This window comes from Phaseolus vulgaris, chromosome 3 (genome assembly GCF_051622355.1).
Source record: "Phaseolus vulgaris cultivar YP4 chromosome 3, ASM5162235v1, whole genome shotgun sequence".
Taxonomy (NCBI): domain Eukaryota; kingdom Viridiplantae; phylum Streptophyta; class Magnoliopsida; order Fabales; family Fabaceae; genus Phaseolus; species Phaseolus vulgaris.
In genome coordinates this window covers 5,755,885-5,769,998 of record NC_143500.1, presented here as the reverse complement: position 1 = coordinate 5,769,998, position 14,114 = coordinate 5,755,885, and the positions used below count along the sequence as shown (strand labels likewise).

At 29.2% G+C, this 14,114-nt stretch overlaps 1 protein-coding gene across 4 annotated transcripts; it reads right to left on the bottom strand.

Annotated features, from left to right (window-relative positions):
- Window positions 1-1,192: 1,192 nt before the first annotated feature.
- LOC137806316 (ethylene-responsive transcription factor ERF118) lies at window positions 1,193-3,699 on the bottom strand. 4 transcript variants are annotated; one of them, XM_068606354.1, is made up of 3 exons: window positions 3,400-3,699; window positions 2,857-3,064; window positions 1,193-2,750 (listed from the first exon to the last, which is right to left on the bottom strand). In XM_068606354.1, exon 3 carries the CDS (start codon window positions 2,532-2,534, stop codon window positions 1,452-1,454), a length of 1,083 nt encoding a protein of 360 aa, XP_068462455.1. In that variant the 5' UTR covers window positions 2,535-2,750; window positions 2,857-3,064; window positions 3,400-3,699; the 3' UTR covers window positions 1,193-1,451. The 4 variants fall into 4 exon arrangements, with proteins under 4 accessions (XP_068462455.1, XP_068462456.1, XP_068462457.1 ...); XM_068606355.2 differs by having other exon boundaries at window positions 3,351-3,477; XM_068606356.1 differs by lacking the exon at window positions 3,400-3,699 and adding an exon at window positions 3,265-3,335.
- Between the last annotated feature and the right edge of the window lie 10,415 nt (window positions 3,700-14,114).

Genomic DNA, 14,114 nt, shown 5'->3' with positions numbered 1-14,114 from the left:
CATATCATATCCCATTAGTAATAAACATTCAAGAATAAATATAGTCTAAAAAGAAATGAAAAAAATATATTTTTAAAATTTTTCATTTTAGTGTTTGAATCTCTCATTTATACCCCTAATAATATTAACAATGAAAAGGCCAAACTATAATTTTTATTTTATTTATTTATATATATTATTTTATATATAAGCAACCTAAAACTTCGAATCATCTAAAATATCTTAAAAGTTAGAAGCTATTAAATAACTTACCTAAAACTTTTGTGTTGTGAAATAACTTATAAAGTACACGAAACACACTCATAAAAGATTGGAATGAAGTAAAAAAAATAAAAAAAATAAAAAAAAACACACTCATAAAAAAAAAAAAATCTTTATATTATAATGGAATAATATAAAGCAACCAACGGAGTATTTAATAAAATTGGAAGAAAAAAATTTAACTAAGATTTATAATGGATTAAATATGTTTATTTTATATCTCCTAGCTACTTCTACTAGGGAAATTATTAAAATATGTTTTATTAGTGTTTTTATAATAAATGAATTTTCAACAATTATATTATAATATTATAACATTCATATTAATATTTAATTTAAAATATTTTAATATTATAATTCTAGAAATTCATTTCTCAATGTAAAAAAAAAAGACAATAACTCACGGTAAATATTAAAGAAGTCTAAAGTTTAGAAGAAAAATATATATTTAAGCCATATCTAATTTAAAAAAAATCAATTGAATTACTAGAAAATGTAAATATATGAAAAAGAATAAACGTTACTTTAACTGCTCTACTATTTTAAAAAGAAAAAAAACTCATATCTCACCAAAACACTCAGAACATGCCTCGTGTTGCAGTCAACAAAACTTTAGAGAAAAAAAAAAGTATAAAAAAAATTATAGGCATTTATTTTTGTGAATATCGAGGAACTATAACCTTTCACACATTTAATAATAAAAAAATTACATGCATTGGATGAAGAATAAGGGTGACTAGGGGTTTTCAAATTGCAAGGTGTTTGACTTGAAATGATTTACAAAAATTATCTCTAATTTTGTCATTATTTATAGGAAATGTTCTAAAAAAAAACGTATTATATGCTAAATTATTAAATTACTTTTACCTTTTGACATTTTAAAATAATTAGTAATTGCAAAGAAAGTATTTGATGGAGAGAGATAATAGAATTAAAATTGAATAGAGTGTGATGATTTATAGTATGAAGAGAAGCCTTGGACGGCTCTAGCAGCACAAGAAAACCCAAGGCAATTCTCTCTTTGCCTCACATTCATCTTCTATCTCTCTAAACAAACAAATAAATAACAAAACAACTACACTGGGACCAGATTTAATCCCTGTGAGATCTCACAAAACTAGAGAAATTGTAAGCAAATACCACAAAACTTGAAATATACTACTACTCTCTATAGACTATAGCTGCAAAATTTATACTGAAGGTATATTTGGGGGTTCTTCAATCCAACCAGCAAACTCATCAGCACCAAAGTCATCAAAATCAAAATCAGGAAGCTCACTGGGCTCACTGTCATCAAATCCACAAATCTTTATGTCTTCCAAGTCACCAAGATCCTCATCAAACCCAAACTCTTGATCAAGTCCATGCTCCAAACCGTCTAATGCCAACCAATCGAATTTAAACTCAGATGGAACAGCAGCAACTGCAGATGGGGGTGGCACACTCAGCATGCTCAAATCAGGAATGTCTAGCTCAGCAAATTCAGTGAACAGATCTTCAGTTTCAACAACTTCACTGCCTGAAACCTTACCACTCTCAGTCAACTTGGAAGCAGAGGTTTCCAACTCAAGCACAGAATATGGTGATGTGTGTGACAGAATGCTGCTGTCTGAGTAGTCTATAGTAGCAGATTTGGAATCTGATACAGAATGTGCAGCAGAAGAAACACAGTAGTTGGAGTTGTTGTTATTTTCTGGGGCAGCTACAGTTACAACAGAAGCAACAACATTGTTGCTGCTGTCTGTGTTTTTGTTGTTGCTGGTGCTGTTGCTCCTCGAATTAGATAGAGTCTTGGCCATGGTTTCAAATTCAAGCCTTTTGGACTCATAGGCCTGAGAGGCCTCTTCTGCAGTGTTGTAAGTGCCTAACCAGACACGCGCACCCTTGAAAGGATCGCGAATCTCTGCAGCCCATTTGCCCCATTTCCTCATCCGAACACCTTTGTATTTCCCAGCAGATGGCCTCTTCGATGAGGGTGTTTTGGCCAGGACCATCTTCTTGTTCAGTTCCCCATTGTTTGAACTCTGGGTGCTGGTTTCAGCAGCTGCAATGACAGAGTTAACTGGAACTGGTGGAAGAGCAATGTCAACCACAGTTCTCCTCACCTTCCTACCTTTCCCAAAATGCTCCTCTTCATCCGATGATGAGTCGGTAGCATCAGGATCATCACAAATGATGCGCAGTTTCCTTGCCATTTTGGAGTCATGAAATGGATTTCGTTTCTGCTTCAATTTCTTCATCGTTTTGGCGGATTGGTTAAGAGCCTCCAGCATTGTGAAAATAATTTGGGTCAAAACCCTTAAAACCCCTCAAAAATACCCAGAAACTTGTTCACCAGAACGAAACCAAAATTTTAATTAAACAAAACAAAAAAAAAAGCCTCAAAATTTCAAGAATATCAGGTGAGATCCACTCTCAAAAGGAGGAAGAAGCTAGAGAACTTTTTTATCTGAAAGCCTCCATAACAAACTACAACTCCATGAAATGTCCTGCAAAACAAAACACACAAAAGCACACCCACAAGAAAAGAACCTCAAACTCCAACACAACATCAAATCCAAAACATCAACAGTAAAAATCACAAACCCCACATACCGTTTTGGCCTCAAACTCATCGAAACAGCAGTATTGAACACTACTAGCCAGAGTAGCATGCAGCATACACAAGCATAACCAAACCCGAGCTGCAACAGAGCTCCAATCACTACTTCCAAATAAAACCAAGACGACATAAATCTCCTCCTCTTCCTCCTTCAGTGGATTCCTCACAGAAATCCAAGAAAAAAAACACCACACTCTCCCTCTGACCAAAAAGAGAGAAACTTTTAGTGATAGAGTTACACAGTTTATATAGAAGCAGAACACAGCACAAGACAGCATTTTTTAGATGAAAAGATTATAAATCTATGGCCAAGATTTCTCTGTACCAAAACCATTTTTTTACAACCAATCTCTCTCCTATGTCTGAGTTAACAGAAAAAACAAAAGACGAAAAGCGGCGACCTTGGCACACGGATTAAAACAGACACAGACGCGAATCTCTATAAAAACATTAGACAACCCAGTTGCACATTAAAAAATAACACTACCTTGTTTATGCCACGAGAATCTCAAGACTTTTCTGATGGTAAAATTTACCTGGTTTTGTTTGTAATTGTATGTTTATCTCTGTATTATTCAGAATTCACTGTTGTGGTGGCTGGCACCCAACCCTTTTTCTCCCTGCCCTGTCGCTTTCTCCTTGAGCTTTCACACTCTCTCTTCACCCTGCTTCTTCTCTCTCCTCTGTTTTTTCTACTGTTTCATACTCCACTCACTCACCCTTTTCATTTTTTTTCCATCATTCCTCTCTGTGAATGATGAATCTGTGCTCTCCCCAACCCTCTTCTGTAGATTTTTATGTTTTTTTGGAACACATTTTTGCCAACTATTTATTACAAAATAAATATGTTCCTTTTCTAACTCTTATATTTCTAAGACATGCATGTATGGTATTAATTTTTCATTTTGCATTTTTGTCTCCTCAAATATTAAAATAAACAAACTAATGCTTCATATTTCAACTCATATATTATCAGTATTCACATTTCTTTTAAAGAAAATGTTAAATGACAGCTCTGAAATTTACTTCCACTAAATATTTCACCATTTATTACCTTTTTACATTATATAATTTTAACTTACCCATCTCTTCAATAAAATATATTATCTTAACATATTTTATAAATTATTTAATACGTAACTTTTATATGTACAATATATGTAAAAAGAAATCTTCAATCTAATTATGGTTTTTAAAATTAAATTTCTTATTTAGAGGTGAGTACCGAAAAACTTTATTTTAAATAAATTTTAGTTATTGAGAAAGAAAATAAGTGTTGGGAAGATAATATTATTTCTCTCAGTAATTAAGATTATTTGCTTTATTTTTATTTTTAAGATAAATTAATTATTTTTAAGTTAATGAATTTCATTGAACATGTTGAATGTCACCTTGATTTCTGTAAAATTTGATAAGAAAAACGCGTTTTAGTTATTATTTGTCTTGTAAAATGAGTAATTTGTTCTAATATATATTTGATTGAACGTTATATCATAATGAAAAATTGACGTTATTCTTGGAAAAGTTATACACTGTGTTAAGAGCAACGCATGCTCTTTATTTGTTTATTGTATACCCAAACATGCACTTAAAGAAGATTGATTTTTTTAAGAGTGTACTTTTATTATTATTTTAAATGCACTTCTATATAATCAATTAGAGAAATAATTATACATAAGTTACTTAATTAAGTTTCTAACGTTTTTTTTTTCTAACTAAATGTATGTTATCTTCAAATATTGATGGGTTGGTTCTAAAAATTCAATTTGAATTAGTATACGTGATTACAAGATATATTGTTAAATTACTTTAATTATAAATGTATATTTTAAAAAAATAAAAAATAATCACGACTTATTATGACGGAGGTACTTATCATAAAAAAAATGGTACGGTAATATTTTTTTAATAATTATGAAATTTATTAAATTGTTATTAAAATTAAAATCTACATAAGTAAGTATTTATTATGTCTTTTCAGGATAAAATTATTATAATAAATTTTTATTGTGTCATTTTTTTTATGGAACTTCTCTTTTTAACATTGAGATAACTTAATACCATCATATCATAAGATTTTTCATTTAAAAACAAAATATTTATTAAATATATATAAGAGAGATGATGTGAAATAAATTTTAATTATTTTTTTTTTCTAAAGTAGTTGTAATTTTAATCATATAAAATTTTTTTGGAATGATTTATGTTTTCACATTTTTTATCTTAATATATTCTAAAGTAAATTATTTTTTATTTTTTATTCAAAATAATGTATTTATATAGAAAGGGTGAAGTTATTACAGTAAAATTATTTTAAAAAGTATTATATTCAGTGTTGTTGTTAATAGGTGTATAATAACTTTATGTTGCACTCATGGTAAAACAGAGGTACTATATAAAATATTGTAAAGTGGTTTAAGACTTCTTTTAATCAAGAGTTTAACAACAATAATAACTATACAAAATTTAAACCTTCTAAATAATTACATTATATGACTTTTTTTTATATTAAATTAAATTATTTATTGACTTCACCTAGATAAAACTTTATTCACTGTCACATTCTTTGTTTATTATATTCTTATTTAAGTTATTTAATGACAACAGTCCCAATAAATATTTTTTTGGATCATTTATAATTCTACTCCGGCATAAATGTTTCTTTCTTTAATTTACGCACCAAGTAACTTACATTTACCATATACATAAAGGTATTTAAAATTAATATTTTTTAAGATTTTAAAATATTTATTTTTTGTGTGTATCAAGTATCATCCCTTTGGTATGAATAGGATTCATTTAAAAAGATATAAGAAATAAATTTTATTAAAAAATAAAATATCAATTTTTAAAATGAAATACAATAAATATATATATATATATTTCTTTATTGAGATAATGTGAATATAATTGGAATATGATGGGATTCTAAAATATATCATCCCACTAGTTACATTACTATTAAACTAAAATGTATCACCCACTCAGAGTTACATTATTATTAATCATTAGAAGATAAATTTTAAAATCTTCTTAAAACAAACTTTTATTTGTGTTTGAAGTTATAATATATACATATTTTAAAGAAAAAATAAGAAAATAATAATATAACACAAATTTCTTTCTTTTCTCTTCAACCTTTCTTTATTGAAATATTTTCTCTATCATATATACTATCATGTAACATACGATCATCATAATTTAGAAACAACAAACACACAAAATAAGGTAAGCTAATGTTTTTAAAATCTCATATACATACATATATTTTCAAAATTTATATTAGTCATTCAAATCTCATTCATACATTCTCAGGGATATACATCCAATTAATTCATTAAGCATGTATTAAAACTAAGTTCCTAACTTTCAACTCATTAGTTACAGCTCATGTCATACTTTGCAGATATTAATATCGCAAATACATGACTTTATTTTCAGAAGACAAATGTGTTGAAAGACTCATAAATCTTCAGTTGTCACACTGACTTCATTAAGTTTTCTCACACAACAAAGCTACATAATAGAAACACATCTACTCACATAAGAGTGTGAATCCCCAAGACTTGTTAGACATGATTTTTTTCAAACCACATATTAAGTCATATGAACCTTCTTGATATTTTCTTGGGGATTCACATATCCTCAACTCTCACCATTTGATATTTTTTTTTATGTGAATCAAATAATAGCAGTCAAATAACTCATACAAAATTTGAAGTCAATACACAACCTAAATATCTCAACACAACCTTCTCTCCCTTCAAAATATCTATGTTTACAATACATCACATTTGAATTCACAACATAATTAATATATATTCTTATTCTTATACTATTCAACTAAAATCATATTTCAAATTCTATATATTATCAACAACATCAATTCACACGTATTTACATTTCACAAGTTATTATTCACAACATACAATATATATAAACACATACACACAACTTATAAACATATATAATTTCCTATTAAATTATCCATACATGTACATAATCTTCAAACTCATTCAACTTAAAGAAATATACAATTAAAACTAAATAAGTTTCATTTTTCTTTGCTTAACTGAAAATCTCCTTGATTAACCAAAAACAAACCCAAGAGCAAGGTGAGATTTTGCTCTATTTTAGGTAAAGTAAACATTTCGTCACTTGAGCAAAATTTAGAGTTATAGTTGATATAACTTATTGTTAAGTTTGACTTGAGTGAGAGATAGTTCGCTTGAGCAAAAAATTCAATGTAACTTGGTTATTCAATATTAACAAATCACCTTTTACAAAATAATTTCCTTATATTTTCACATGTTAAACAAGTTCCAAAACAATATGAAATGATTTCAATCGAATGTTATTAAACAAAACTTATCTGAAACTCATTATATATTTAACTCACTATATATCTCAAAGAACTTAAATAAAATCAAAATATGTTTTAATCCAATCCAAACAATTTTATCAACAACTTACACAACTATTTTATTCACAAAAAATTCACAACATAAATCAATATCTCCAATAACCTTATCATAAATCATGGTTAATATATAACAACTATCACATTCACACATTTTGTTCATTTAAAATATATATATATATATATATATATATAATTTTAACAACTCTTATGAAAATAACATTCCTATACAAAATATATCATTATGACTAAGTTACATCCAAACAATAAATATCTTCTACTTTAATATGTTATCAAAATTAAACTAATTTTTCTAACATTTAAACTTTGCTTAATCAAACTTGAGCTCCCAATTTGACTACTAATATAGAAAGGATAAAATACTTTGATCAATGAGTAATAGAGATTCACCATAAAAACTCACACACAAAACCCTACCTTAAACACACACAACTCTTTCATTAAAATAAACTTTAGAAAATGGGCAAAGAAAAATTTACTCAAAAACTTTTGATTGGAAAGAAGTGTTCCTTTCTCCACCAAGATTTTTAAGGTGAAATTATATCTGTGAGAGGATGAACGACTATTTAAAAAATACAAGGAGAAAATAAAGAAAAAGTGTTTTACAAAGATAGTAGTTTAATTAAAGGAAGTTTAAAAAATTAATTTTTATTTATTTATAAGTTTTTAATTTAAATAATAAAATATTTATATTTCATCTTATTTCAATCACTTCTATTATTAGATTTTTTTTTTTATAAAGTTTTCGTGTTAGGCATCACTATGCAACTTGACATCTCAGCTAAGCTGACACCTCAAGTAACAACAATCATCTGCCATCACATGAAAAAAAAATATTATTAAAAAAAGAAAAAAAAATATGGGGGGACTAGACCAAAACCCATATGTTAACACAAACGATACATAGATAGATTATACCTATTCATAAAGAATTCTAAGAACAGACTAGCTGGGAGTCTATTATACCAATGAAAAGATTCTCTATGAATAAATCCTAAATTAGCCAACTTATCAGCACACGCATTCCCTTCACGAAAAATATGAGTTACCCTAAACCTGATTGTCCCACAAAAATTAAGACAAGTATTCCATCGATTCTGAAGCATCCACGGAACATTAGTTCTAGCAGTAAACGCAGCACAAACCAAGGCAGAATCACATTCAAGCCAGACATTAGTAAGTCCCATTTTTTGAGCTTCCTCCATAGCATGTATAACTCCATAAAACTCAGCAACCAAAGCAGTTTGAACTTCAAGAAACGCTGAAAAAGCACCAATAAATTTTCCCATACTCCCACGAAAAATACCTCCACAAGTAGCAAGACCAGGATACCCCCTAGCAGCCCCATCAGTATTAATTTTGACCCAGCCTGGTGAAGGAAATTCCCATCTAATAGGAAGAGGACGAAGAACTTTACCACTACGAGTCTTAATACCGAAAAAATTAATCACGTTGAAGTCCAACATATCATTCTTCATTGAAGCTTTAGACGAATTTCCCACTAGACAAGTTAAATCTTTAATTATCGAAATAGCCTTAGAAACCCCAATCTTATCCTGAAATCTAGCATAATTCCTCATATGCCATATCATCCATATAGAAAAGGTTATCACCGCAAGCTTAATCAATTTAACCAAAGGACTACCATCACTCTTAATAAAAGAAAGTAGATCATCCTTATTAGAGAAATGAGAAGTAAGAAAAATTTGTCGTACCCAACTCCAAATATGCAATGCGTTAGAACATTCAAAAAATAGATGTTGAATAGATTCCGCTTGCTTTTCACAAAGCGAACACATAGAACATATATGCAAACCCTTATTCTGAATATGTTGATCTGTAGGAAGTCGCCCATGAAAAATTTTCCAGAGTACTAGAGTTTTGGAAGGCGGAATAGATGAAGACCAAATGAATTTACCCCAACCACCTGGAACTCCTGGTTCCAAGAAAAAAGTCCTAGCCGATTTAAGAGTGAAACGACCAGACTCATTTAGAATCCAATTAGGAATATCCTGTTCCTCTCTAATCATGATATGATTAAAAAAAAGAGGCATCTGCTGTAAAGAGAAGGGAATATTTCAATCACAACCTGTCCAAAATTGAGAGACTGTATCCGGAATGCTAACACCATCAGATAACCCTACAATATTTGCTAAAGAAGTAGTATAGCACCATTTATCATTCCAGAAATTAATAAAAGAACCTGTACCAACAGTCCAATAAGTATAGTCAAGTATGGTAGAATAAAATTGCTTAATTCCAGGCCAGAGAGAGGAAGATCTATAAACTGTTCGAAATTCATATTTTGATTTAAGAACCCTGGCCTTCAAGAGTAAAGACCAAGGTTTGTCGCTATAAGCAAAGTTCCAAGCAAGCTTAAGAAGATATGCATTATTTTCATGATGAAGATTAATGATATTCAAGCCTCCATCCTCAAGAGGTGAACAAATTTTCCCCCAATTAATGGTAGCAATACCTTTTTTCAGAATATCACCAGTCCAAATAAAATTCCGACACCACTGCTCAACTTGCTTAATAAGTGAAACAGGCCACTTATACATATTAAAACTATAAGCTAGAAATCCAGTAATCACTGTATTGACCAGCTGAATTCGACCCATCATGCTAAGAGATTTACCTTTCCAAGATGCTAGCTTCAATTTAACTTTATCAGCCAAAGGTTGAAGAAACCGACACTTTGGAGCACCAACAAAGATAGACACTCCTAAATAATGGAAAGGCAAACAACCATGACTACAGGAAAGAATATTTTGAATTTTGGTGACAAATCTTGGAGAATTATCCATGGTGAAGAAACTACTTTTAGAGTTATTAATATATTGACCAGAAAAATCACCATATGTTTTAAGAAAAGAACTCAAATTTCTAAGAGACTTAATATCCCCCCTACAAAAAATAAATATGTCATCAACATACAAAATATGAGAGGGAGTGAGATAACCGTGCGGACTGGCCATATTTAAAATCTTCTTATCATTCACAAGCTTAGAGAGACCTCTACTAAGAACTTCCTCTGCAAGACAGAAAAGTAAAGGAGACAATGGATCACCTTGTCTTACCCCTCGACTGCAAGGAAAAAAACCCACCAAACTACCACTTATTCTTATAGAAAGCATAGCTGAACGGAGAATTGTACTAATCCAACCGACAAATAAGGGATAAAAACCAAAGCGTTTTAAAACTAATAATAAGAACTTCCAACTTAGAGTGTCAAAAGCTTTATGAATATCAACTTTGTAAGCCACATTACCTCCTCTAACCTTTTTAGAAAGCAGGTTAATAGCTTCAGAAGCAATACCAATGCAATCCTGAATCTGTCTACCCTGCACAAATCCATATTGATTGGGAGAAATGATTCTAGCAGCCACAAGTGCAATCCGCCAGTATCTTAGAAATAATCTTAAACTTGAAATTAGCAACAACAATTGGCATGTAATCTTTAATGGAATCAGCACCCTGAACCTTTGGAATAAGAGATACCACATTACTATTCATTCCAGGGAGAACCCAGTTTTGTTTAAAAAACTGTTGAACAGCATTGCAAACATCTGTCCCAATAATTTCCCAGCAAGAATGATAGAAAACACCACCAAAACCATCAGGACCAGGAGCACTATTACCGTTAAGATTAAAAACAGCATTTTTAATTTCAGAGAAATCTGGACACTTAATCAACATCATATTCTCCTCAGAGGAAACCATCGCAGGAATATAAGTACCAATAAAATCTTCCATATTATCAGTATCCAGAACATTAGAAATAGACTCAGCATAAAGATTTTTATAAAAGTCCAAAATATGATCCTCAATGATTTTAGGATCCTCTGTAACCTCATTATCAATCCGTAGACGATGAATCCCACTAGAATTATATCTCCTTTTGACCACCGCATGGAAAAAAGAAGTATTTCGATCTCCATCCTTGAACCACAACATCCTAGCCCTTTCTTTCCAAAACAAATATTGACAATGAAGAGCATGATCAAGCTCCTCCTTAGCAATCTTTTCTTGACAGAGAAGTCCGTCACTATCAGACAAACTAGCAGTCTCTAAGCTTTTTTGAATACCAAGAAGGATGTCCTGCTTAAGAAGAACTCCATTATGAACATTACCAAAAGAATTTTTATTCCAGTCTCGGAGCTCAAGTTTCAACCTTTTTAACTTATGTTGCAAGATAAACATAGGACAACCAACAACCTGATTAGCCCAAGAATCATGAATAAGCTTTAGACACGAAGTGTCCTGAAGCCACATCGAAAAGAAACGAAAATTGCTAACCTTCCGCAAAGAATTACTAGCAAGACTAGCAAGAATAGGGGAATGATCAGAACAATTTTTAACAAGAACCTGATAAGAACAAGATTCCCATTCATCCAGACACACTCCATTACATAAAGCCCTATCCAGTCTTCTGTGAATTCTATGCAACCCTCTCCTTCCGTTACACCAAGTATAACAAGATCCAATAAAAGGCATACAAGAAAGATCATTAGTATTAATCCAGTCCAGGAATTCATTACAAGAAACCTGATTAGGAGCCACCCCCCCTTTACAGTCATCCGCTGAGAGCACAACATTAAAATCTCCCAGAATACACCAAGGCCATGTGAAGAAACTAAGATCCCTCCATAAAAATCGTCTAGACAAGTATGTGGTAGCACCATAAACACCTGCAAAGCTAAAACTCTTATCCTCCAGACGACAAGTTACAGAGATAAATTGATCATTAACTAAGAAATTTTGGACAAGATTAGGAACCGACAAACACCAAAGCTTAGCAACTTTATTAACAATAGGAGACGTAGCCACCAAATGCATATTAAATTTTATAGTAATTTCTATGAAAGTCTTCCTCAACAAAATTTTAATAGATTAGTCGAATATACTACTAGAAAATCATTAAATAAATATTAATTTTAGAGACAAAAAATAATTAGTTGTTATATTTGACTAAATTAGATAATAAAACATTGGTAGCCAATTAGATACCTACTTAAAAACTATTTATCAATAATAAAAACTACTTTAGATATCAATAATTGTTTTAATCTCTAAAATATTATCTAATTTAGTCAAATATAATAACTAATTATTTTTTTTCTATAAAATTAATTTTTATTTAATAATTTGCTTGATAATAAAACTATACTATATCAAGATTAAAACCTTTCACTATTACATTTAATAACTATAAAGATATTATCGTCATGCAATTAAATTGTTGCAACTAAAATTTTTATTTATTCTATTTTGTATGAATTTTGCTCCTTTGAGATCCTAAAGATAACTTAATCTAGCTTAAAATTAATAATGCAGGCACACCATAGGCTCGCACATTAATACTATGTTAGGAAAACACTAATCCTATATATTTATTTATATATTCATATAAATACGATACTATTAATAATCTTTACATCTATCTATATATGCAAGTAAAATAGGTTGCAACATTAATCTATGTAAAAGTACACTTTTTTCACGTAATACTAATTATTGCACTTATCAAATATTATATTATTAATTTAATAATATTATTAAATGAATAATTAATTATAATTTTCTTTTATTTCACAATGCTTTTAATATGAATCTAATTAGATGCATTAAAAATGTAAAAGGTTTTTAAATTTATCCTTCAATCATATATACTTTGAAAATCCTGTTAGTAATTTCAAATTCAAAATTATATTAAATTTTATAAAAATTACTTTAAAAGTCTTACATTAACTTGTATAAAAAAAATTCGACTAACAAGGTATTCAATTAGAATCTTCCAATACTAAATTAATCACCGTAATGATTGGCATATGGAATTAAGTTGTTGCAAATTTGTCTTCTAATAGCATACCAAAATGAAACACATTAATATTATGTTTAATTCATATGAATATTCAAAGCTTAATTGATATGAATATACAAAGCTTTATGTAATTAACTTGAAAAAAAAAATTACTATTGATATAATTTTTAAAATAATTATTAAAAAGTTAACAAGTTTGTCACACATCAGTAAATGGATGGGTTAATCAAGACTCTTAAAAGACTTTTTTTTAAATGTGTTTTGTTTTTATTATGTATTTTTTGAATAATTATATTAGTAATTTTGTTTTTTATGTGTGAATAATGTATGAGTATAATTTTTTTTTAAGTTTATGTATTTTACATTCATTCCATAACTTAAACATTTAAAGAAAATATTTTATAATATAATAATTGATTATATTGCATTACACAATTTATTCACATTATTAGACAATTGATTATTTCATATTATTATTTTATGAGAACAAACTATCTTAAATAAAAATGGATTATCATAGTTTTGTTTTTTTTTATTTTTTTTATAAAAACTTTCATGTTAAACATTATTATGTAACTTGATCTCTCAGTTAGACTGACACCTCAAGTAACAACACATTTGTTATCATATAAAAAAAATATTATTAAAAAAAGAAAAAAAGAAAGAAAATACAAAAATATGAAAGGATTAGACCAAAACCCATATGTTAACAAAAACGATACATAGGTAGACTATACCTATTCATAAAGAATTCTAATAACAGACTAGGTGGGAGCCTATTATACTAATGAAATGATTCTCTATGAATAAATCATAAATTAGCCAACTTATCAGCACACGCATTCCCTTTACGAAAAAAATGAATAATCCTAAACCTGATTTTCCCACAGTAATTTAGATAAGTATTTCATCGATTACAAAGCATCCAATGAACATTTTTCCTAGCAGTAAACGCAACACAAACCAAGATAGAATCACATTCCAAC

Excerpts from the sequence above, each read along its gene's own strand:
- LOC137806316 (XM_068606354.1), bottom strand. The coding sequence starts at position 2,534 with ATGCTGGAGGCTCTTAACCAATCCGCCAAAACGATGAAGAAATTGAAG.